Below are 21,686 nucleotides of genomic sequence, written 5' to 3'. Positions count from 1 at the left end.
TCTGTCGCCGTGGACTCTCGGAAAAGTTGATCCGCCGGTATTTTGGTCCCTACAAGGTTACGCGCCGCCTCAGTGACGTGACCTACGAAGTCGTCCACTGCAGTTCTGACCCCGGTTCGCTCCGTCGTCGTCCTCGCGCTGAAGTTGTTCATGTAGTGCGCATGAAACCATACTACGCGCGTACGTGAACGCCGAGATGCACCTGAGGAGCTCAACTTCTTATGCCGCGGAAAGAACTTTGTGACGCGTCCGAGACGGTCGCTTTTCGCATGGGGGCAACTGACGCAAAGATGTGGGGCTCCCGTACCACAGAACGGCGCGCGCAAAGGTCGGCGCCATGAAAGACGATGAAGTGCGAAAGCTGCACGCTCTTCTTCTGGCCCGCCATTAAAGAGAAACGTCTCTTTTGTAACACTCCGTCTCCAACCTACGTTACAATATATACAGGGTGTCCCTGCCAACTTGGATCAAGATTCTGAAAAAAAAAAACCCTATGCGTTCTTCAGAACAGAAATCGCGTGGATGTTGTTAGCGTTTACTTAAAGTTACAGTACCATTCTCTTGCTCTTTTTTTATGAGTAATTAGCTGAGATAAATTAATTAACTTCTTAAATATAGCTTGAAATGTTCAGGTGTCAATAGGAAGGTTGTGGAACTTCAGAAATATTGCCCAACCCAGGTACTTCCAACGAGATAAACTTAGCGTGGCCGTTTTTATTCGGGAAAAACGAAAGCCCGCGGAGTTTAAAAAATACCACGTGACAGCGCGCTCTGTGCGCCCGAATGCGCCGCGATTACAGCGCTCTCACGAGTGATTTGTAAAAACATCACCAGCGCCGCGCCTTTCCTTCACTTACGAGAAAGGGCTTCAACCTCTGCTCGGTTCTGACAGCACCGGCAGCGGCTGGCGACGGCGCTCCGAAAAAGCGCTTCGTAGCAGCCGCTCGCGCCTGTCCCCGAAGAAAGCGCCGTCATCAGCCGTTTATTCCGATATGACGAGAAGAGCAATTTTTTTTCCAGCGTTGAAGTCGATGCGGAATAGAAAAAATACACACAAAACATGCATCGTACATCAGGAACCTGTGCGAGAGAGAGAATCATTTGTTATAATACCGCTTTCCTTCCAAGCTGTGCCAGCGGCTAGATGCATGCGAGCTCGGCTGTCTATTACTGTCGTGCCGCGCAACCGTTTCGAATTTGTTTGCAGTGCCTAAAGCATGTCGTACTCAAGCGAGCAGAAGGCGAACATGGTCTTAGCCTTGGCAGCGGCACGGGGCGACAAGAGGGAAGCTGCCAAGCTATACCGAAATTGGCAATGTGGGGGACGACCTAGCGCGAACAAAATTATGAGTTACTTGACGCTGAAAGAAACAGATAGGTTCAAAAAGTCGCGGCACAGAAAGGGGACCATCAGTGAAGAGGCTGAAGGAGACATTTGGCTTTCATGACTGCAAACCCCTAACCCAGCGGGCGTGATGTGAGTGGTGAGGTCGGCATTCCAAAGTCTTTAGTGTCAAGAGTTAGCAAGGCTGCATGAAATGCATCCGCATTACCTTCAACTGCATCAAAAGCTGCATGAAAGATACTTTCAAAGGCAGCTTGATTTCTCAAATTGGATACTTGTGAACAGTGACGAAATACCGGATTTTGTTTACAAAGTGCTCTGGACAGATGTGGGAACATTCTCCAGAAACTCTCAACTCAACTTCCGTAATGCGCATTACTGGAGCGATACGAACCCGCATTGGGTGGCGCAGACCAGACGCCAGTACCAACGGCCATTCAGTGTGTGGTGCGGTACCTTTGACGGAAGAATAATTGGCCCCATATTTTTTGACCACATGCTCTCTGCTCAGCGGTACGTGAACGACATCTTGGAAGGCCCAGTCGAAGATTTTCGCTGTGATCTTCCGCTTGCGTTTTTAAAATGAACTTGGTATCAGCACGACGGTGCACCAGCTCATAGCAGCAGCCTTGCCCGAGCCTGGCTTGACGAAGCCTTCAAGCGCCAGTGGGTCGGGTGGCATGGACCAGTGGCATGGCCTGCGAGGTCACCGGACTTGACACCTCTTGTCTTCTCTTGTGGGGACATGTGAAAGAGTGTACCGCAAACCTACAACTACACCAGAAGCGCTAAAGGCAGCGATTGCTGAGAAGTGCAGCGAGATACCGTCTTGCGCCATCAAAAAAGCTACATCGGACGTGCTCGAAAGGCGCCAATACTGCATTATAGCACTTGTTTGAACAAATTCTTTTGTCAGACATCACAGCGAATAAATCTCTGCAACCGTTATCCATGAAAAGAGACATCTGTGTGAAACTTTTGTACGACGTGGAAAAGGCAAAGTAATTAATATGAAATTACATATTCCCTGCCGACAAGGAATGGACAGGGAGCTAAAAAGCAACCTTCCATGTCAGTTTACAATTCTTCCTTTTGTGACAACCAGCATAATTCTGCTAGCGTGAGAGTGCAATTATCGCCGCAGAAACGGGAGCCGCGCTGTATTTCAACTGCCGCCCGAACCCACTGGCGTTTATCTCGGAACGAAGCACTACGCGAAGCTCTGTCGTGGGCATCACGAAAGGCGCGAAGCGAGGGTGTTTGTTACAAAGCACGGTTGAGAACGCTGTCACGTGGTATTTTTTAAACTCCGCGGGCTTTCGTTTTTCCCGAATAAAAACGGCTACTCTAAAGTCTATCTCGCTGCAAGTGCCTGGGTTGGGCAATATTTGTGGAGCTCCGCAACTTTCGTATTGACGCCTGAATGTCTTAAGCTATATTTAAAAAGTTAATTATATATCTCGGCTAATTACTCAAAAAAAGACGAGCCAAGAGCCAAGAATGGTACTGTAAGTTTAGATAAACGCTAGCAACATCCAGGCCATTTGTGTTCTGAAGAACGCACAGGTTTATAAAAAATCTTTATCTTTTTCTTTTTATAAAAAACACACGCGCACACAAACACACAATATATATATATATATATATATATATATATATATATATATATATATATATATATATATATATATATATATATATATATATATCGTGTGTTTGTGTGCGCATGTGTGTCTGTAATACCTTGTCGCAACTCAACATAAAATGCAGAAATAGGGTGCAACGGTTATCAATGAATAGCAGACAGTATTGTACAATTGTGCACTTTGTGCTAATGTGCAGTCTTGCGCATTTTCTGTGTGATTGCACCATGTTATGTACATACGCCCGTCTAAAGAAACAAAGCGAAGCTAGTTAGTGCCTGTGTGCGTGTGTTTCTCATGTCATCCTTTCGTCCACGTCATTCGCACTGCTTTACCATTCCTAATATCGAACTAACTAGCTCAATGTCCCACCCTATCAGGCGTCTTTCTACACACAAATTAGGCTCTTGGAACCAACAGGTAGCGGCACAGTGAAAAGTGGTAGCTGCAGGTGCAGAAGTGAGCATCGAGGCGACAGCTCACCTACCCGCAATTTTTACTTTATTTTTTAAAGTTGTGGGTGACTAAACTTATATTAACTGTTTTATTCGCTGTGTTGTCGTGGTATTTGTTTGTCCTCCTTTAAACGCATAGGTAAACGCATCAGACTAAACAAAAGTGAAGTAGTGAGGACAGCCAATTAAGTCGCTAAGCTCGCCTATTAAACTAACTTCCTTAATATTGTAACGATGTTAGTAAAACAAGGATATTTATTAAAGGCGAACTTGTGCCCACTAGTAAAAGTCACTGAAGTCGTGCAGAAATCCGCGGCAGTCGCGTTCTCAAGCTGGGCTCGAACCGTCTTCCTCTTCTCGCGAGATACCCCGTGCGCGTGGCGCATGCGAGCCGGGTCCAACTGGCTGCCCGTGCCACGAATATCGCTGCCTGTTGTTGCTGAACAACGCCACTGTACGGCGTGCACAGTGCCCAGTGCAAAGGGCGCGCAACTTGAATGTCACCAAGTTTGTCGTGGCATTATCCCCCTCCTTACCGCATCGGCCCGATGCGTGAGAGGATGTAGGGGTTCCTGTGGGCGCTCACTTTTTTTGTTGTTGTTGCTGTTGTTCATGACCTCTCCTGGTAGGGTTTCATGCGGACAACATGTACAACTTCCGTGGAGTTGCGCCGTCTTGGGCTCTCGTGTCCAGCGGATTTCACTTCGTAAGTGACGTCGCTTATACGACGAAGTATTTCGTAAGGGCCGAAGTATCTGCACAGAAGCTTTTCAGACAGTCCACGGTGGCGCACTGGGGTCCATACCCACACCTTGTCAACGGGCTGGTAATGAGCTTCACGACGGCGCTGGTTGTACCGGCTGGAGTCGATGCGTTGTTGGCGGCGTATTCGGTACCTTGCCAGCTGTCGTGCCTCCTCGGCTCGTTGCAAGAAATCATCCAGGTCAGAAGAATTATGGGTTTCTTCATCTAACGGCAACATAGCATCCAAAGTTGTGGATACGGCTCGGCCGAATACAAGTTCAAACGGGGTGACTCGTGTTGTTTCCTGAACGGCCGTATAATATGCGAAGGTGATGTATGGCAAAATTTCGTCCCACAGCCTATGTTCAACGTCGACATACATCGAAAGCATATCGGTCAGTGTTCTGTTAAGGCGTTCAGTTAAACCGTTTGTCTGAGGGTGGTACGCCGTAGTTTTCCTATGATCAGTATGTGTCATTCGCAACAAGCATTTCATTAGGTCCGCAGTAAAGGCCGTTCCACGATCGGTAATAACAACTGTGGGAGCGCCATGCCTCAGCACGATATTGTGGACAAAGAATTTTGCAACTTCGACAGCCGTTGCATTGTACAGGGAATCAGTTTCTGCGTAACGGGTCAGATAGTCCGTGGCCACAGCTATCCACTTTTTGCCTAAAGATGATGTTGGGAAGGGTCCAAGGAGGTCCATACCGACTTGTTGGAATGGGGCTTTTGGTGGCTCTATTGGCTGGAGGAGGCTGGCCGGTTTTACGGATGGGGTCTTGCGCCTTTGGCACTCGCGACAAGTCTTGACGTAGTGCTGCACTGATGCTAATAACTGGGGCCAGTAGTATTTCAGACGAATCCTGGCGACTGTACGGCTCACGCCCATGTGTCCAGACGTCGGCTCATCGTGACAGGCATGCAAAATTTCTTCTCGCATAGAGGTGGGTACGACAAGTAAAAACTTTGTCTCGCTGTTCTCGAAGTTTCTCTTGTAGAGTACACGTCCTCGCAGACAGAACGAGGATAGCCCCCTAGAGAAAATACGCGGCAGTTGAACGTCGAGTCCATCCAGGCGCTGTATAAGTGGAAGCAATTCCGGGTCATCTCGTTGTTGTTGAGCAATTTGTGACGCGTCAACAATGCCAAGGAACGGGAAATCCTCTTCTTCTGACACAGGTTTCTCGACGGGTGCGCGTGACAAGCAGTCGGCATCGCTGTGTTTCCTCCCGGATCGGTATACGACAGTAATGTCATACTCTTGAAGCCTAAGGCTCCATCTTGCTAGTCGTCCGGATGGATCCTTGAGATTCGCCAGCCAGCAAAGCGAATGGTGATCGCTGACTGCTCGGAATGGTCTACCATAGAGGTAGGGCCGAAATTTACATATTGCCCAAATGACTGCAAGGCACTCTTTCTCGGTTGCGGAGTAGTTAGCCTCTGCTTTCGAGAGCTTACGGCTGGCATAACTTTCTCCTGGCCGTTATTCCACTGCACAAGTATGGCACCGAGGCCGACGTTACTCGCATCGGTATGAACTTCAGTGTCGGCTGTCTCATCAAAATGGGCAAGGATTGGAGAAGCTTGCAGGCGTTTCCTTAACTCGTCAAAGGCGTCTTGTTGTTCGCTTTTCCACATGAAAGGTTGATCTTCTCTTGTCAGTATTGTAAGGGGCTCAGCAATGTTTGAAAAGTTTTCCACAAATCTTCTGTAGTATGCCCATAAACCCAAGAAACGGCGCACCGACTTTTTGTCTGTGAATGTCGGGAACCTCGCAACAGCTGCTGTCTTTTCGGGATCTGGCCGAACGCCTTCAGCACTGATAACGTGTCCGAGAAACCGAAGTTCATCGAAGCCGAATTGACATTTTTCCGGCTTAATTGTCAAGTCTGCTGCGCGAATAGCTTCTAACTCTAGTCGCAGGCGCTCTAGATGTTGGTCAAATGTGGTGGAAAATACGACCACATCATCCAAATACACTAAGCATGACTGCCATTTCAATCCTGCAAGCACAGAGTCCATCATTCGCTGGAACGTTGCGGGTGCGGAACAGAGGCCGAATGGAAGTACTTTAAATTCGTAGAGGCCATCAGGGGTTACGAATGCTGTCTTTTCCCGGTCCCGTTCATCCACCTCTATTTGCCAATATCCACTCTTGAGATCCAGGGAGGAGAAAAACTTTGCACATCGGAGCCGATCTAACGTATCGTCGATACGCGGAAGGGGGTACACATCCCGCTTGGTTACGCTGTTCAGTTTACGGTAGTCGACGCAGAATCGAAGCGTGTTATCTTTTTTCTTAACCAGCACTACCGGAGACGCCCATGGACTGCTGGAAGGCTGAATAACGTCATCTGAAAGCATCTCCTCTACTTGCTTCTTGATGATCTCCCTTTCTTTTGGTGACACTCGATACGGGTGCTGGCATACCGGTCTTGTGGCGTCCTCTGTTATGATTCTGTGCTTCGTAACAGACGTGCGCCGTACCTTCGAGGACGTGGAGAAGCAGTCAGAAAAATCCTTTATCAGGGCATATATCTGTTTCTTTCGGGCTTCAGGGAGTCTCGGGTTGACGGTAATTGATCTGTCGACACTGCAGGTTCCTGGCAGGGCAGTTGACGTAGTTAGGCTGCATGATTCGGTCGCTTCACAGAACTCGTGGAAATAGGCAATAGCTGTTCCTTGTGCAATATGTTGGAATTCATTACCGAAATTTGTAATTGCGACATTTGCACGGCCATCGCTTAACTGAACAAGGCCCCGAGCCACGCAAATGCCTTTGTTGAAAAGGAGCTCTATGTTTCCATCTGCTATGCCTTCGCGGTCAGAAAATTTTTCATTCTCCACAAGAACCATTATACTGCAGCGTGGCGGCACAGTTACGTCATCGTCAACGACGCGCAGTGCAGCAAGACGTCGCTCCTCCGATTCTTCCACAGGTATAGCTTGTTTTGTCGAGAAAGATACACTGGACCTACGTAGGTTAATTATGGCGCCGTTAGCTTGTAGAAAATCCATTCCCAATATAAGTTCCCGTGAACATTCTGGCAGTACAATGAAGTCAGAAACGTATGTGAAGCCTTTTATTGTAAGTCTTGCGGTGCATCGGCCAAGGGGCGTAATAAGATGGCCGCCTGCCGTGCGTATCTGCGGACCAGTCCACTTCGTCACAACTTTTTTAAGGTGCTTCGCCATCTTGAAGCTTACTACTGAATAATCAGCGCCGGTGTCGACTAAGGCATTCAGCTCGCATCCGTCTATTATCAACCGCAAATCTGACGTAATCGTTTCGTTCCTGCACCTGTAGACTGGAATTATCTCGTCACCGCACTGGAATCGCGTTGGAGGATGTTCGAAACTCTGGTTATCAGCGGCCTCACCTCCACAGGTCGCTTGCTTCAGTTTTCCTGGAGTGGACTTGGTGAACGACGCCTAGGCAATCTTGGAGACGCGCGTGGGCTAGGCGATCGGTAGCGCATGGGCGACGGTGCCCGTGGTTGATGTTGGCGAGAAGTAACGGGGCTTTTGCGCGTCGACAAGTATTCTTCGATCTCCGCTGGCCGTTCACCGTTTCGGGGGCATGGTACGCTTAAGGGAAAACCCCTTAACCCAACTTGACGGTACGGGCAGAACCTATACAGGTGACCCGCTTCTCCGCAGTGGAAACACAGAGGCCTGCGCTCGTGGTCACGCCAGACGTCACTTTTGCGGGGCCTTTGTTCCGCAAAACGACGTGCTAAAGGCTGATAGGCAGCCGGTGGTTCCAGTAGACGAGGTGCACTGCGTACTATCGACGGGTAGGGAACGGTCGTCGCAACTGCTCCACTACTGTGTACCGCGGGTTGCCTGAGTACGTCGGCGTACGTTGGGGTGCGCCGCGTTGGCTGTGGCTCACGCTCTGGATCCCGTATGACGTTCCTGAGTCCGTCCCGGACAACGTCGACGATAGATCGCGCAGCTGGAGCCTGAGGTATCTGCAACTTGTTGAGCTCTTCCCTGATCACTGACCGGACAAGCTCCCGCAGGGCTTCCAGGTCGTTTGGCAGGCCTCCAGGGAAGACATGGACAGGTGCGCAGCTTGCCTCACGGTTGTATTGCCGAGCCCGCTGTTCCAGCGTCTTTTCGATGGTCGTTGCTTCACATCTGAACTCGGCGACCGTGCGCGGTGGGTTGCGGACGAGAAGTGCGAAGAGTTCCTGCTTTACTCCACGCATGAGATGGCGCAGCTTCTTATCTTCACTCATGGTGGGATCAGCACGCTTGAACAGGCGGGACATGTCCTCGATGTACATCGCCACGTTCTCGTTTGTGAGCTGGTTCCTGGCTTGAAGTGCGATTTCCGCCTTTTCTTTACGATCCGTGCTGGCGTACGTTGCTAGCAGTTGTCGTCGAAATTCCTCCCAAGAGGTCAAAGAGGGTTCGTGGTTTTCATACCACGTTTTTGCGAAGTCTTCCAACGCGAAATATACGTTACGGAGCTTCTGTCTTTCATTCCATTCATTAAAGCTCGCCACTCTCTCAAACAGTTCCAACCAATCTTCCACGTCTTCGAACGAGTCACCATGGAATGTTGGCGGCTTGCGAGGTTGGCTTACGACTAGCTGTGCCGGTGTTACCTGGGTAGTCATTGTGGCGGCGTCCGTTGTGGGAGTTTCTCTTGGCAAGAAGAGAAGAGGGCCGAATTCGGGCGAGTCACCTCGAAGACGGCGGCTGGTCCGCTGGTGTACAGTTGTCAGTTCCACGGGATGGACTCGCGGGTTGTCGGGGCTACGCTGACTTTCCTTCGTGGGGCTTCGACTCATACCCCGCACCTCCACCAGAAATGTAACGATGTTAGTAAAACAAGGATATTTATTAAAGGCGAACTTGTGCCCACTAGTAGAAGTCACTGAGGTCGTGCAGAAATACGCGGCAGTCGCGTTCTCAAGCTGGGCTCGAACCGTCTTCCTCTTCTCCTCGCGAGATACCCCGTGCGCGTGGCGCATGCGAGCCGGGTCCAACTGGCTGCCCGTGCCACGAATATCGCTGCCTGTTGTTACTGAACAACGCCACTGTACGGCGTGCACAGTGCCCAGTGCAAAGGGCGCGCAACTTGAATGTCACCAAGTTTGTCGTGGCAATATGCTCGAAATTTGAGCAGTGAAGGCCGAAACCACAGCGTAGCAATGACACTTTTTTGTTGGTCTAAGCGTCGTAGCCATTCACTTAGAAGCACTTCCTTGCAAAAATGAGTACGGTACATTCAAGGAAGGTGGTGGCCATTTATTACGAAAGAGAGGCATAAGAAGTACAGCTCATTAATTCTGGAAAGTTCATCAATCAAATGCGAAGCTTGAAGTGTCGTGCATAAAAGGTCGGATACATCCACTAGCATGTTTTTGGTAGTAGTATAGCCAACGAGACTTGTAACCGACAGGTCACGACACTATAAGTAAGTCATAAACAAATCATTCGCAGAGATCCGGTCGCCCGTGAGCTCCGGAGGTGGCGCCGGGGTGTTGAGCCCGCCGGGGAGGACTTCGGCCAAGCAAGGTGAGGAGGTGTGCGTTCACATTTTTGTGACATTGGTGCAAGCTCGTCAAGAGGTCCATAGCGCAGTGATGTATTTGGCTGGCGCCCGGCGAGTTGAGGTAAAGAACGCCGCAGAAGATGTGCGGCCGTCATGCTGGTGTCGTCGAGTGCGCAACGTCTCACGTGGCCCACTGAAACCCCGTCTCCACGCTTACGTTCAGGTCAATCTTTAGCGGTGTGTGTTCAGCATTTTTCAGTCAATACTTTAGCGACTGTTCTAACCTTGTGCCAATTTTATTGAGCTATGGGCATTCAGGGGCGCACGTGAAAAAAAAAAGGCTGTATTTCAACGTGTTTCTATGAGAAGAAAAAAGGGGCATCTGTTCAAAGCGTGAGACCGACCAGTACAGCTTTCTTTGCTAAGTCTGATATGACTACCGCTGCAAAATGCCAGAGACGGAGTTAATGATGACATGTAGAGAATTCATTCAGATATTCAGTGTGGTAACGCAACAGGAGTGGTTAGGAACTGCAGCGCCTGTGTCGGGGAAAAAGTGCGATCGTAATTGCGGCTGGTGAAACGAATAGAATCATCATCATCATCATCATCATCATCATCATCATCATCATCAGCCTGCTTACGCCTACTGCAGGGCAAATGCCTCTCCCATACTTCTCCAACTATCCCGGTCATGTACTAATTGTGGCCATGTTGTTCCTGCAAACTTCTTGATTTCATCCGCCCACCTAACTTTATGCCGCACCCTGTACGCTTCCCTTCCCTTGGAATCCAGTCCATAACGCTTAATGACCATCGGTTATCTTCCCTCCTCATTACATGTCCTGCCCATGCCCATTTCTTCTTCTTGATTTCAACTAAGATGCCATTAACTCGCATTCGTTGCCTTACCCAATCTGCTATTTTCTTATCCCTTAACGTTACACCCATCATTCTTCTTTCCATAGCTCGTTGCGTCATCCTCAATTTAAGTAGAACCCTTTTCGTAAGCCTCCAGGTTTCTGCCCCATACGTGAGTACTGGTAAGACACAGCTGTTGTACACTTTTCTCTTGAGGGATAGTGGCAACCTGCTGTTCATGATTTGAGAATGCCTGCCAAACGCACCCCACCCCATTTTTATTCTTCTGTTTATTTAAGTCTCATGATCCGGATCCGTGGTCACTACCTGCCCCAAGTAGATGTATTCCCTTACCACTTCCAGTGCCTCGCTACCTATCGTAAATTGCTGTTCTCTTCCGAGACTGTTAAACATTACTTTAGTTTTCTGCAGAATAATTTTCAGACCCACCCTTCTGCTTTGCCTCTCCATTGCAATTGCAATTGGTCTCCTGAGTTACTAAGCAAGGCAATATCAGCGAATCGCAAGTTGCTAAGGTATTCTCCATCAACTTTTATCCCGAATTTTTCCCACTCCAGATCTCTGAATACCTCCTGTAAACATGCTGTGAATAGCATTGGAGTGATCGTATCTCCCCGTCTGACACCTTTCTTTATTGAGATTTTGTTGCTTTCTTTATGGAGGACTACCGTGGCTGTGGAGCCGCTATAGATATCTTTCAGTATTTTTACATATGGCTCATCTACACCCTGATTCAGTGATGCCTCCATGACTGCTGAGGTTTCCACTGAATCAAACGCTTTCTCGTAATCAATGAAATCTATATATAAGGGTTGGTTATATTCCGCACATTTCTCTATCACCTGACTGATAGTGTGAATACGGTCTATTGTTGAGTAGCCTTTACGGAATCCGGCCTGGTCCTTCGGTTTACAGAAGTCTAAGGTGTTCCTGATTCTATTTGCGATTACTTTAGTAAATACTTTGTAGGCAATGGACAGTAAGCTGATCGATCTGTAATTTTCAAGTCATTGGCGTCCCCTTTCTTATGAATTAGGATTATGTTAGCGTTCTTCCAAGATTCCGGTGTGTTCGAGGTCATGAGGCATTGCGTATATAGGGTGGCCAGTCTTTCTAGAACAATGTTCCCACCACCCTTCAACAAGTCTGCTGCTACCTGATCCTCCCCAGCTGCCTTCCCCCTTTGCATAGCTCCCAAGGCGTTCTTTACTTCTTCCGGCGTTACTCATGGGATTTCTAATTCCTCTAGACTATTCTCTCTCACAATATCGTTGTGGGTGCTACTGGTACTGTATAAATCTCTATAAAACTCCTCAGCCACTTGAACTATCTCATCCATATTAGTAACGATATTGCCGGCTTTGTCTCTTAACGCATACATCTGATTCTTGCCTATTCCTAGTTTTTCCTTCACTACTTTTAGGCTTCCTCCGTTCCTGAGAGCATGTTCAATTCTATCAATATTATAGTTCATTATGTCAGATATCTTACGCTTGTTGATTAACTTAGAAAGTTCTTCAGGTATATTCTAGCTGTAGGGTTAGAGTGTTTCATACATTGGCGTTTCTTGATCAGATCTTTCGTCTCCTGCGATAGCTTACTGGTATCCCGTCTAACGGAGGTGCCCCCGACTACTATTGCGCACTACTAAATGATGCCCATAATATTGTCGTTCATTGCTTCAACACTAAGGTCCTCTTCCTGAGTTAAAGCCGAATACCTGTTCTGTACAGCACAATGCGTTGGCGGGCTAGTTGGTGCGAATCCATGAATACTTTGTTTAGCGCAAAACGACAGACACAAGAAAGACGTCTTTCTTGTGTCTGTCGTTTTGCGCTAAACAAAGTATTCGTGTTCTGTAGCTTGATCCGGAATTCCTCTAGTTTCCTTCTTACCGCTAACTCACTGATTGGCTTCTTATGTACCAGTTTCTTCCGTTGCCTACTCAAGTCTAGGCTAATTCGAGTTCTTACCATCCTATGGTCACTGCAGCGCACCTTGCGGAGCACTTCCACATCTTGTATGATGCCAGGGTTAGCGCAGAGTATGAGGTCTATTTCATTTCTAGTCTCGTCGTTCGGGCTCCTCCACGTCCACTTTCGGCTTACCCGCTTGCGGAAGAAGGTATTCATTATCCGCATATTATTCTGTTGTGCAAATTCTACTAATAACTCTCCCCTGCTATTCCTAGGCCTATGCCATATTCCCCCACTGAGTTGTGTCCAGCCTGCTTCTTGCCTACCTTGGCATTGGAGTCACCAATCAGTATAGTGTATTATCTCTCTACAAATACAAGTGGACCTATTTCAGATTCTGTGTATGGATAGCAAACAAGAGAAGCGGACTCAGAAAACGGCGCAAACTAAAGTGTGATGCAAAAGCACCTCAGCTTATGGCGTGGGAACTTATAGTTAAATTGCGGTGCCAGTAACCCCGAAGGCTGTTTATTGGATGCTTGATTTGGGTACACGCAATCGTAGCTGTCGTTCTGGGTCAAACTGTAGTCGGTATGCGCACGGTATGCGCAGGTCTGCTGGAACTAAAGCCGGAGCGTATGGTCTTATTGGTATAACTGAAAGAAATCAATGGTGATACCGAAACGTAAACAAAAGTAATGGGTTTCAGAAATGACGAAACAACATTTGGAACGAAAGAGAAGAAATCGAAAGCTTAGGCAGCCGGGTCAGGCGCTTGTGTGCCCTTCTTGTACAGATCAAACTGCAATGCAGCAAAGCGAATGTGCATAGTGCATGTATTGAGTGAACGAAGTAGAAAGGACGCAGAAGTTTAAAACGTAGCAGGATACAAGTAGTGGGCCAGTTGGGAACGACGACAAGCTGACTTATGACTTGGACGTACGAGGCCATAGAAGATAATATAAAATACGCACTGCGAAGGGTTTTCGCGCGCTACATTAAATATCTGTCAGCAGTGCTCTTGTACTCTGTAGTTTCCCGCTAGAAGACCCCACTCAAAACTATTACGTGTCAGCGTGATCTCTCTTCTGGTTTGAAATGATGAAGCCCGCATTAAGTGCAATTCTTTTACTAACTAATTTACTGTCCACATTGTAATTTACAAGTTGTAGCCGGTGAGCTTGCAAGACATGTCCAGTTGAAACCAATTCTCACGATGACACCAGTTACGAGGTATTCATTTCCAAAACACGTGCGTAAGCATGTGCTGATGCATACGGATCTCCTTATATTCTGGTGGTGTAAGGGTAACGTTGTTACTGCGGTTATTCGGAGGCATATAGTGTGCTCCCAACAAGCGCACATGACAGCCCCGAGACAACTTGCCTGTCTGAATGCAAGTCGTAAGACTTCGAGGCATGGATTTTATTGGCGCGTTAGCTAGCCTGGGAGTTTCGGGGTGCAATAGTTTTTTTATTTGCATTTCTATCTTACTAGCGTCTAGTTAGAGACCTGCTGTGGGTGGAAATTTGGTGTTTCGTTCACTATCTATAATGCATTTTAAATGTGTCTTTGTTTCATAGTATAGCGTACTAACGGTTTTGTTGCACTATATATAAAGTTACGTGTAACGCTCTTGTTTGTTTGTAGCTTCTACTTCAATGTAAACTTTACCTGCAGAGATGTTGAGTATTGTATTATCTCTCTCGACAGTTCTTGTTTCTTTCCACCCCAACGAAAGTTCTTTTTTTAATATTGCTACGATGGGGTGCCTTTGTTATGCTAATTTAGAGATGAAAGTGGGTTGGCCACGCCGACACCGAAGCGTCTCCTCCTCTTCCGTCCGTGCCCTCTAACTCTCGCGTAGCACTCCTCCCTTTGCAGACGAATCCCGCTGGTGAGCGACTCGTACGTGAAGGGTTATTACGCCGCATAAGGCGGTTGACGTGAATGAACTGTATCTAATTGGAACGGCACCGGCGGGAAACAACGCCAGCTGCAGGTGACATCACTTAAGCGATCAATGATGACGAAAAGACCGGTGTATTGAGTCATAAACTCTATACCACGGCTCAGATCGCGATTTCATGACCGTGTTCAGAGCCATACGGTGTCACTCTTGTCCTACGATACACCCTTATGACATGAATCATATATAGCTAATCTTGGAATGGTGCTGGGACTCCAACGTGCCGAGTGGACTTATATGCGACGGGCTTCCCCAGCATCGCAAAGAACATGGGGGACAGAAAAGCTGACGCCAAGAGAAAAGGGCAGAATAGTGTCTAAAAAACCGCGAAGCTGCGACAGGCCCGAATATAAAGGTGGAAAGAGCCGTAACCAGGGCTGTACCTGGTTCCCTGCTCTGTTGTGTTACTGGCATACGCGATAAAGGGCACGACGTCATCGTACGCTTCTGGAATCGATGTATATCGAAAGCGTGATGCTCCCAGTTTTGTTGGTTTGCTCAACGAGGCCATTGAAGTGGATTATATGTTGTCGTGCGACGAAACTGGCAAGCACAGAGAAGCAGGAGCTTTTGGCTACGTCGTCCACAAAATGGTGGCCGCGATAGCTCACAATAATATGTGGGATTCTATGATGCAGAATAATTAGCGAAGGACCGTAGGAAGCACGAAGCGTCTGCACTCATAGCTGCTGGCATTGTTACAGTATCAGCAAAACGTGTCAGATAATCGACGCAGACTATAATCTAGTGGTGATCATTGGTTAAGCGCTGAAATGAACCAAAACGATCTACTCCAACCACTACAAAACAAAATAATGGTGCTATATGGTCCGACCGAAGCAGGAGGCTTTAACTGTGGGCATTTCTCCCACCTGGCTGCATACTTTTTGTACTGCGGTGCATCGTAAGTCAGTAGAATCGACCCTGAATGCGGTGTAAAGTTATACTGAAACCCATGCGCCCACCTGTGGCGTCATGATGCATTGCATGGAGCACGTTACTTATAAGCTACTAGGGACGACTGATGGGAGACGAGAACTACCAGAAGCGCAATTATTTTATTGCGACATTAATTACACGGTACATAGAGGCGTTTTTGTGCCATCGCTGTTGGCAGTGTCGTGCTGTCTCGATGTAAACGGCGCATATACGCCGTCATCGCGTAGGGGTTACCAAGGACGAGGAGAGTGCGTTTGGCTGCAAAAACGACAAAGCGAAGTGAAGGCACCGTCAACGCTCCAGTCAATCGACTCGGTGGCGGAGCCAGCCGGAAGGCGTTCTGCCACGGATGCTCGATCAGAATGCGCAGATGCATTGTAATTATAACAGCCATCATTCTGCGTATACCGCTGCTGGTATGATCGAGCGTTGTGCGGATGGTTACTAAAGCACACAAGCGCCTCTGCTGAGATGCTCGATGTATTCAAACGTTAGAGCGGAACGGACTGCGAACGCCAAGCTAACTTTATCTGGGTGCTTACCGTCGGCCTCACCTCGTGCAGCCTAATCGAGGTGCGACGCTTCCACCGCCACTGCGCCGCTTCTCACCTAGCCAGCGCTGCGAGTGAGAGAGAAAGATAAAAGTTTGTTATGTCCTTGATGGGGTCCGATTGTTGTATTCATACAGGAGGATGTGGCCAAGTACTGCACCAGGGTGGCCAATCCTGCTCTGGTGAGGGAGTACGTTACCGGTTCTGGTCACCAGGATCAGGGCGCATTCCAGGCCTGTTTATGCAATTTTATCAACACGCTGATTTTTTTCTGTTTAAAAAAATCTGGTGGAAAATTGCGCCGCATCGGAATTCGAACCACGGTCCTTTTGCACGCGAGGCGGATACTCTACCTGTACGCCGCCATAGCACTTTTTTTCTTTATTTCCAGACATTCAACAAATACATCAATACACAATGCTGCCACCATCTGACAATATTCACTTTCCCACCGCTGTGCTTGGAGCTTGCGGTTGAGATTACAAAACTTTCATTTTGGCAAGCGCGTCCATCAATAACAACCGTTCATCGTCATACGCTAGCTTCTGAAACACTTCCCGTAGTTTACTGATATTTTCAGCAAAATATGAGTTTACTGTTCTCACATTTATATCACAATTCCTTACAGCCATGCGGTTTCTCCAGATACTGTGAAGGCTGAGAAGAAAGAACATGTCATAAAGTATGCTGTCTTGAACTGTGGATAGGTAACGGATACCATGCGCTGTTAACGGCAATTCATTTTTAATAGTTCTTTGCATATTATCGCATAAGAAGACCGCACTCCAACAGTCTAGAAAAACGTGTTCTATAGTTTCTTGTTTCTTGCAAATCAAACAGTTAGCCCCCCATGGTAAATAGTCCCCTCTTTCTTCTAGCCATGTTTTCACAGGGAAGGTATTAGTATGTAGTTTAAAAAAGAATGTTTTCACTCCCCCTGGTACAATCATTCGTTTCACACGTTTTAGCACATCTTTCCCTTAGCCTTCATGGTACAATAATCGATATAATGGCTCTGGGAACATAATATCTATTAAATCCGAGCTTATCCGCTTACGACTGACTGTAGCCAAATATTCTATGGAAAAGTGGTGGTTTAAAAATCTAAATGCTACGACCACCTCACGTCAAAATTTACTCGTTGCGTAACACCCACCCTCCCTCATCGAGACAACAAAGTTAGGTAAGACATTGCTCAATCGCACTTGAATAACTGTTCGCAAGAAAGGATTGTCGTTTCTCGTAAGAACAAAAATCTAGAAATCAGTTGCTTCAAGTATAAATTTGGTAATGACAAGCCCCCCTGACCCAACTTGCGAAGCAAGTTGTTCCTGCTTGTTCTTTCATATTCAGACTGCCACACAAAAACAGCAGATACCCTGTGGAATTTCTTGAAGTTGAATCGGGAACAGCTCAGGACTTGCATGAGATACCACAGCTTGCTCACCAAGAAGATTCTGCAGATAGCCGCACGTGAAAATATAGAGAGGTCACGTCCGATCCACTTATCAGTTTGAGCTTTTAATTCCTGCACTTTGCTATTCCATAAGTCTTTGGTGTCTCGATGTGTGCCTAATGGTACACCAAGATAAATCCCAGGCGTGAGCTTCCACTGCATACCTTCAAAAACACGCGGCGTTGTTTGCCACCGCCCGTGCCACAAGCCGACACACTTATTCAGGTTTATATTGCTGTCCGTCATGTCACAAAAGTCACGCATAATTCTCACGGTAGCTCGAACACTCTCATTATCGTCACAGAAAACAACATCATCAGCGTAAGCTAATAAACGCACCTCACACCCTTCTAGGCTGAATCCTCGCACATCCGGGCTATCAATAATTCTTTTACAGAGAGCCTCTAGATATATTGCGAACAAAAGAGGTGACAGGGGGCACCCCTGACGAACAGAGGAACGCACTTCAATCCTTTCAGTTAGCTTATGGTTGACAATGAGGTTAGTTATACAATTATTGTATGCCATTTTAACTCCCTCTGTTATCCGTGATCCAACACCGACATAACCAAGCATTGTAAACAGGAGATTGTGACATACTCTGTCAAACGCCTTTTCTAGATCAATTTGTAACATAACGGCTTTCCTAAAATCTGCATCACAAGTTTCAAGAATGCTGCGAGCCACATGGATATTAGTAAATATAGACCTCCCTCTTATCCCGCAGGTCTGATGCGGTCCTACTAAAGCACCAATAACTCCTTGTAGTCTCCGCGCAAATATCTTCATTAAAACTTTATAATCTACGTTTGTCAGCGTAATTGGCCTGTAGCCTGTTACTTTGTTAAGTTTATTTGCGTCATCGCTTTTTGGCATCAAGACTGTATACGCCCTTTTAAAGGACGGTGGCAAACGACCTTTTTGATACGCCTCCATAAAAACACGTTCTAATAAGATAGCTATCTTCGAGCAAAAGGCTTTGTAAAAAACTGCTGTTAGGCCATCAGGTCCTGGTGATTTTCCAGGGTTAAGGTCTTCAATGGCCATTTGGATCTCCTTTGCTGTGATATCTTCTGATAATCTATCTGTTGCTTCGGCGTCTAACCTAGGTAGAGTGGTTAGAAAATGGCTTTCATAACCAGCCTTGCTCGGTATTCTACACTTCAAGAGCTCCCTGTAACATTCCGTAAACGCATAATTGATTTCTTCGGCGTCTCTAGATATTTTCCCTTTGTATTCAATCTCGACTATTTCGTTTCTCCTCGCATACTTTTTCTCAGTTCCCAAAGCACGCTTTGTTGGCATTTCATCAGCCAAGATATTTCCCATTCGTGCGCGAATAAGTGCGCCTCGGTATTTTTCCGTGTCGATAGCCTCAATTTTATTCTTTGTTTCCCTTATTTCTTCCATAAAGGTGCCCAGTGTTGCAGTTTCGGCGTCCACCAATTCCTGAAGCATTTTTTAAAGGTTATTTTCCGCTTGGCGCTCTTCAAAACGTATTTCTAGTGCTCGCTCTATGGTATTCATTTTTACGACTTTAAATCGCTCCCATCACTCACCCCATCCTTTTTCACAGTCATTATTTGCTTTAGCAATTTCTGTGCGTACACTTTCTAGAAATTGGTCGTCCTTTAAGAGTTTCGCGTTTAATTTCCATGTTTCCCATTTCATTCTAGGTTTAGTGGTGATCTTTTTTCCTATGGTGAAGGCTACTAAACAATGGTCGGTAAATGCTATGTTGAGCACCTTGTAATCATCACACATTGTGGCGATTTCTAGCGAAAGATAAGCTCTGTCTAACCTTGCATGGCTATTGCCTTAAAAATGAGTATAATGCCGATTATTGCCTCCTTTCGCGTAATGTGCAATGTCTTACAACAGAGCTCTTCCAATGGCCCCCCTCAGAAAGACAACGCTCTTTACAGCCCAGTATCCATCACTCGAACGATCGTCCGAGCTGAAAATGCAATTGAAATCTCCTAACACTATCAAACATCTGTCTGTTTTCAGATACTGCGATATTTCTTGAAAGAAAATTAGCCGCTCATTCAGTTTTGTTGGTGCGTACACACATAATATTCGGTATTTTATGTTGCAATATACACAGTTGCACAGCACGAATCGACCACTCTGACAACTTATAACTGTTTCCTCAACTATACCCAAACCTTTCTTAATAAACATACAGCAACCGGCCGTTGTGCCAACAGCATGACTAACGCATACAGTATAGTGGTCACTAAACTGTGCAACCATACCATCAGTCTGACTTTCACTCTCTGTTTTTGTCTCTTGAATTGCCAAAATATCTAAATCTTCTTCCAACATTACGCGTCGGAGCTGACGCTGCCGCCGTCTCGCCCTAAAACCTCTAACGTTGAGGGTTCCCACGCGCAATGGAGCCAACGACATATCCATTTCAAAGAGCAAGAGCAAAACAACAGTAAGGCCCCCAGCAAATAGCAACCCTCACAAACTGAGCGTTCCTGTCGGCACGACAGCTTCAACGGGCATCCGCGACGCCAGTCGCGTTGGTCACTGCGTCGCCTGCCCTTCTCGGGTGAGCGACGCTGACCGTTGCGCTGGGGCGGATTTCCCTTTCTTGGCCCGGGTCGACCGGACCACCATCCCCCTACTTTCATTCCCTAACCCCTGTGCAGCGCGGTTGAGGTGTCCTCTGCTGAGAGACAGTTACTGCGCTGCACTTTACCCCAACCTTTCCTTCCCATCAAGAATCTCCTTCTCTCTCTCTCTCCACTGCGGCTCCAGGTGCTGAACATTGTGAGCTGGCGTCTCTTCATCTGGAGCATCGCTTCGGTTCCGCTTGGAAGGCACGGCTGGCTCCTCAGTGACCGTCTCAACCGGCGTCTCATATGACGTTTCTGGCTCCGCGTCCATCTCCACGTTAGACGCGTCACACCCGTGGTCCGTTTCTTCGGCCGCAGGCGGTGTCCTCTCTTCTTCATTCATTCTTCTTTCTCTCTGCTTTCTTCCTGCCGTGGCGTCCTGTGTCGACGCGGATGGCGTTGCCACTTTTTTTGCGACACTTGCCACCTGTTTAACCGGTGTTTCCAACGCCGCTGTCAGTTTCTCCGTTACCTCCTCTTCCATCAATTCGAGACCTTCGTCGTCAGGTTGCGTGCTGCCAGTAACTCTTGCATGCATACGTACGCAATCATGTGCTTCATGGCCGAATTCCCGGCACTCAGAACACCTTGGCACTCTGCAGTCTCTTCCAATGTGTCCTTTGCGTCGACACCGCAGGTAAATCGGAGCTCTCCCGGGAACGACAACCAGCACAGAGCCACCAAAGATCTTGAACAAATGGGGCAGAGCGTCCGGTGTTAAGTTCTCTCGGAGCGTCATCCGCACAATACGCGTGGTAGACTCAGCTTGCTCGAAGCTCCTCACCTTCCAATCCTCTTGTCTTACTTCTTTCACTTCGCCATAGTGGTCGAAAGCCTTCTTCAATGCTTCCCCTGTAACGTGGAATGGAACCCAGTGCACTTTGAGTGTGATATCTTGTTGCACTGGGGCAATGACGGCGCAAAAGCGCCCTTTTACCTCCAGGCAACCCGCTTTAACCAGCACTTCCTTCACCTCTGGAGTTCGTAGCTTGATGAGCCACACATGCGTCATATGGAAGGGCCCAATACCGGTCACGTCTTTCAGTACACCGAGTTCTTGCAGCGGATCACGGAAGTCTTCGAGGCGGTATGGTCTCCCGGCAACGTCACAGTAAGAACAGACACTCCTTCATAGTTTCGCCTGATGGCAAAGTCGGTAGTACATACCTATAGCCCGGTGGGGCGACAGAAGACCTGTTGCCACGGCCAGATGCGGCCGCTGAAACCACTCTTGCAGAGCTCGACATCTTGCGTCCGAACGCGTCCGTGTCCAGAGGCAGGGTCCGCCACCATTGCACCCTCCTGGTAGGAGGGTGCAGCGGTGGCGTTAGGTGGGCGGATGAGATTAAGAAGTTTGCAGGGACAACATGGACATAATTAGTACATGACCGGGGTAGTTGGAGAAGTATGGGTGAGGCCTTTGTCATGCAGTAGGCGTAACCAGGCTGATGATGATGATGATGATGGGGCCCAGGGGTGCCGGGGTTGTGAGACTAATCCCCAGCCCGCCCTTCCCCAGACAGCGGCCAGTCCTTGCTTTCTGGAGGTGTCTTGGGCCATCCGGAAAGCCCATAGCTACTCTTCTGGGTCCAAGCTGACCAGCAAAGTCTCCCACTGCTCGGCCGTTGTTATGATGCGTGTAGTGTT

The 21,686-nt window shown here is 47.7% G+C and overlaps 1 protein-coding gene across 7 annotated transcripts in view; it reads left to right on the top strand.

Annotated features, from left to right (window-relative positions):
- The window catches only part of LOC135912982 (microtubule-associated serine/threonine-protein kinase 3-like), a 134,910-nt gene that overhangs the window by 8,328 nt on the left and 104,896 nt on the right, over positions 1-21,686 (top strand). For all 7 annotated transcript variants that reach the window (XM_065445598.1, XM_065445635.1, XM_065445618.1 and 4 more), the window contains one exon: positions 9,648-9,722. In XM_065445598.1, the coding sequence (XP_065301670.1) occupies positions 9,648-9,722 (75 nt within the window). Of the gene's footprint in view, positions 1-9,647; positions 9,723-21,686 lie in introns of those variants that run through there.

The sequence above is a fragment of the Dermacentor albipictus genome, chromosome 1 (assembly GCF_038994185.2).
Source record: "Dermacentor albipictus isolate Rhodes 1998 colony chromosome 1, USDA_Dalb.pri_finalv2, whole genome shotgun sequence".
Classification (NCBI taxonomy): domain Eukaryota; kingdom Metazoa; phylum Arthropoda; class Arachnida; order Ixodida; family Ixodidae; genus Dermacentor; species Dermacentor albipictus.
The sequence above is the reverse complement of the archived record's forward strand: the minus strand, read 5'-3'. Positions and strand labels throughout refer to the sequence as shown.